Below are 4,487 nucleotides of genomic sequence, written 5' to 3'. Positions count from 1 at the left end.
GTGTGTGTGTATGTGTGTGTGTGAGAGAGAGAAAGAGAGAGACCTTATGTGGCTCTAACTTGGGTCATCAGCAAGCACTTCACCCTCCACCCCACCCCCGAGCCATTTCGCAGGCCCTGTAACTGTATATTTTAATATAGCATTGATAAATGAAGGTTTGTACCTTATCCCCGTTTCTGTTTCTAAATGAAAAATTCTATTTCATTTAATTTTTATAGATCTTAACATTAAATTTCCTTGGGGACAGAGAGATGGCTCGGCAGTTAAGAGCACTGGCTGCTCTTCCAGTGGTCCTGAGTTCAATCCCCAGAACCCACATGGTGACTCATAACTGTCTGTAATTCAAATTTCATTGGTTCTAACTCTCTCACACAGACATACATGTAGGTCAAAACTCCAAATGCACATAAAAAAAAAATTCCTGGCCTACTTTAGCCCTTCATTTCCAATATAAAGCTCTGCATTAAAAGAAACCTTCTTATGTTTATGAATTATTAAGGGAAATATAAGGGGAATTTTAATAATTTGCATGGATTTCACACAAACCCTCTCATTTTTCTATAACTATGGAGTCTTTTTTTTTTTTTAACTACAAAATAAACAAGATGCTTCTGCTTTCCTGGGACAGGAACAAAGCAAGTGTTACTCATGGGGGGGAGGGCATTGCTTAGAGACTCCACTCCCCACCCCCAGTTGTTGTTTTAATTGTCCAGGGCCCCTCGGGAGCTCTCTCACCATCCTGCACTGATCCTGCACTACTGTAGGGTTCAGGGGCCTGCGGTGATGACAGGCATGGGCCTCCCAGCTCCCGAAGACTGCCTAGAAACGGGTGCCTGTTACTATCCATGCTTAGCTGAGGAAGGACAGCCCATATGCCATGTTGTCATAGAAGTCACAGATCTTTTAAAAAGAAAGAAAACTATTTCAAATGTGAACATTGGAAAAAATACTGTAGCTGGTCGGGAAGTCTTCAGAAACAACAGAATGAAGATTGAGAATATCTGAGTACTGACTTCACAAAAGTATGTGGGGTGTGTGTGTACTTGTGTGTGTGGTAGGTGTGTGTTGTGCACTGTGTATAGTATATGTATGTGTGGTGTGTGTGTGCTCAGGTATGTGCTTATGTGTGGTGTGGTGTGTGTGTGTGTGCTGTGTATGTATGTATGGTGTGTGTGTTTGTGTATATATGGTGAATATGTGTAGTGTGTGGTTGTGTATGTGTGGTGTTTGTATGCTTGTGTATGTGTGGCATGTTTGGGTATATATGGTGTATGTGTGTGGCATATGTATGTGTGCTTGTATATGTGTGGTGTGTGTATTTGTATGGTGTATGGTATGTGAATGTGTGTGTGTGTCTGCGTGTATGTGTACATGAGAGGTCAGAGGTCACCCTCAGGAGTCCTCCTACCACCTCTTTTCTTTTTTCCTTTTCTTTTCTTTACTCTTTGTCCTAGCATTTCCCAGGGCTGTGGAGTCAAGAGGTTAAGCTTTGTCTCTATAATCTGCAGTGGAGAATCCTGAACCATCACTATTATCTTATTAACAGCATAAGATGAAAGGGGAGACCCCTCAACAGCCTGCCAGGGGACCCATAATAGTTAGACTTTGGATTATTTTTTTAAGACATCATCTCGTGTAGCCCAGGTTGGTCTCAAACTCACCATGTGGCTAAGGATGCCTGGGAACTTCTGACCCTCCTGCCCCGACTCCTGAGTGATGGGATTGCAGGCACTTCATACGGAATTTCTAATAGAACCCAGGGCCAGGCTAGGCAAGCACTCTACCCCCTGCGCCACATCCCTGGCAAATGCTAAGTTAAGCAACCATTCTGATGGAGATGTCCTATATATATTTAACATACAGGCTGTGTTGGTAGCTGGGCTTTGGTGAATCCATACTCAGAAGATGTGGGAGCTGTTGCTTTTGTTGACTTGTGGCGGATTCCAAATGCACTGATAACTTCAGTGTCCTGCTTTTTCTAACTGTGAACAGGCTATTCCCCCAATTCACACAGTACTGTTGAGCATAGCCACTCTAGATGAAGGCTTTCATCTGTTCGTGGCTCAGCAAACTTGTTAAAGCAATCTAAATCCATTCCGTGTGTATAGACACTCTCTTTTGACCATGATGGTAGTGAAGCCTTCACTGTTCAAATCGTAAATTATAAGGAAAACACTTCCACAAGCAACATTAATTTCCCTGTTGTTATAGAAACAGGAATACTCTTCTGGGTGGCTATGCGTCAGCGTTTGCAGATGTGTACAATTATGTGTGTGGATGTTCCTGCACACTTGTTAGAATGGATGTATCTGGATACTTATAAGATAATTTAGTAACTGGCTTAGTAAAGAAACTAAAATATTGAATACTAAATATCTTCATACCTGAAAGCTACATGTTATTTCAATTTAGCTTAATGTTACCCAGGGTGATTCTCCTGCCTATTTTTGAGAAAGCTGAGATTGTAAGGTGAGCCACCACCCTGGCTTGGGGGGAATAAAATCACTCCCTGTCTATACCCTGGACGCATTCAACATCGCCCCTCCCAATAGCTCTTGAGTGTCTCCAGGAAACTAGTAGAATATGTGTAAGTTCAAAACACACTCACATTAGTATTTTACAAAATCTATATTTTAATGTGTACAGTTAAAAAAATACAGAGCGCTCATGCCCAAGTACTCTACCAGCTCCCCAACCCTCGACCCCAGGGGGAAAAAAAAGTCTTACGCTATCTGATGCATGCACACACAATATACGGAGCATAAATGTATTTACACCACAAGGTAGCTGCTCAGAACATAAACAAGTCACAATACAACTTCGCCCAATAGGGACAAACTTGCAAAGTTTAAGAAGGTAACTGTCTGATGGTTTAGTACCAGTCTTATTCAATCTTTTTTTTTTTTTTTTTTTGACATGGGGTCTTATATATATATATTTCTCCACCTCCTGAATGACGCTAGGATTACAGGCCGTGCATCACCGTGTTCTGCCTAAGCCACAGCTGTGGCTCAGACCCACTTTTATACATGCAAGACAAGACCTCTACCAACTCGGCTAGACCCCAGCCCCGTGTCTTAGGCTAAAAGGAACAGAGCATTATTTTCACAGCAGTCCAAAGTCATTCGCGATGTCCACTCATGAAACCTACAAAACACAAGAAAAGTGGAGAAAGGGAGGCAATGAACTCATTTCATCCACCTGTTTGAAACGGGAAGGAAATTAAGCAGAAAAGGTGATTGAGTTTTCTCCCCTAAGACCCAAATAACCCCGAGGCTTAGCTGGCCATGGGGAAGGGCTCCGGCTGGAAGCCGAAGAGCCTCTGCCCATAGGGTTCAGGGTCTACCTGGAGCCTAGCACCGGGGAAAGGGAGGTAGGGGTGATCGCGGCCCCGCTGCTCGCAGCGCAGCCCCACCCAGTCCCGCTCGGCTTCGGCTAGGATGCGGGTGAGCGCGACGATGTAGCTGAGCGCCATCTGCAGTGTCTCGTACTTGGACAGCTTCTTGTCCTGGCCCCACTGCGGCACCACCCTGCGCAGCCGGTCGAACGCCGTGTTCAGCCCCTGCATGCGGCGCCGCTCGCGCGCGTTGGCCGCCAGACGCCTGCGCGCCGCGCTCTCCAGCCGCCCGGGCCCCGCGCACGAGACCGCGCGCTCGGCTGCGCCCGCGCACGGGGGCGCGCCGCGCACTCCCGCCGGAGGGCCGTGGGGTTTGCAGGCCGACTTCATCCACGCTGCCGCTCTGCGGGGCTTCCAAGAGTGAATAAGACACAGACGGAGCGACTCACGCGCAGTCAGTCAGTGGCCAGAGGACACTGTGTGGGACCCTGGCTTGGGTCCTGCTGGGAAGTCCCTTCCCTTGCCCAGATGCAGTGGAAGTGATGCTCAGGAAAAAGTCATTCCTCCCCACTCCACCCCAAACACGTAAAGTTGAACCAGGAGGAAACTTTCTTGCAGTTTGCGGCGGATCGTTCTTGGGGGTCAGGGATAGAAAGCCTTTCCAGTTCTCTGGGAAAGCCTGAGACTGCTTTTCTGGGTGACGAAATCTTCCCAGAAGCTCTGCTAGGTCATGAGCGTTTGGACCGCTTGCAGTAGATGTCGAAGAGCGCCAGACAGAGCGATGAGGGAGGAGAATTTATAGCCCAGGGCTCAAGGAGGGAACAGGTGGTGGCAGGTGGGCGGGCGTCCCTCCGCTCCCATCTCAGCACCTTCCTACCCTGGGAACGGCAGGGGGGAGGGGGGCGACGCACAGCAAAGTCCTGACATCATTGCCTTCGTCTGTTGAAGTGTCTCCAAAGCTATGTCCAACGCTAACTAACACACCATCTGGAGTGGCCTGGTCTGACTGTCCCCAATAGAATAAGAAGGTGGGGGTGGAGGGAGAGCCTGGTCCATCTTTTCCCAAACCAGCAGGCAGCTTACATATCAAAAACAAAGGCCGGGTTTTTAAATGATTAAGTAGAAAATACATTTTGCGGGAAGATGTTGC

The 4,487-nt window shown here is 47.3% G+C and overlaps 1 protein-coding gene across 2 annotated transcripts; it reads right to left on the bottom strand.

Moving 5' to 3' along the window:
• Positions 1-2,921: 2,921 nt before the first annotated feature.
• On the bottom strand, positions 2,922-3,727 carry Atoh7 (atonal bHLH transcription factor 7). 2 transcript variants are annotated; one of them, XM_029482847.2, is made up of 2 exons: positions 3,347-3,727; positions 2,922-3,147 (listed from the first exon to the last, which is right to left on the bottom strand). In XM_029482847.2, the coding sequence occupies exons 1-2, from the start codon at positions 3,725-3,727 to the stop codon at positions 3,139-3,141; spliced, it is 390 nt and encodes a 129-aa protein (XP_029338707.1). In that variant the 3' UTR covers positions 2,922-3,138. The 2 variants fall into 2 exon arrangements, with proteins under 2 accessions (XP_029338707.1, XP_085699479.1); XM_085843353.1 differs by having other exon boundaries at positions 2,922-3,727.
• Between the last annotated feature and the right edge of the window lie 760 nt (positions 3,728-4,487).

The sequence above is a fragment of the Mus caroli genome, unplaced genomic scaffold, assembly GCF_978045245.1.
Source record: "Mus caroli unplaced genomic scaffold, Mus_caroli_1 scaffold_9, whole genome shotgun sequence".
NCBI lineage: Eukaryota > Metazoa > Chordata > Mammalia > Rodentia > Muridae > Mus > Mus caroli.
Note: the sequence above shows the minus strand (reverse complement) of the source record. Positions and strands in the feature narration are given on the sequence as shown.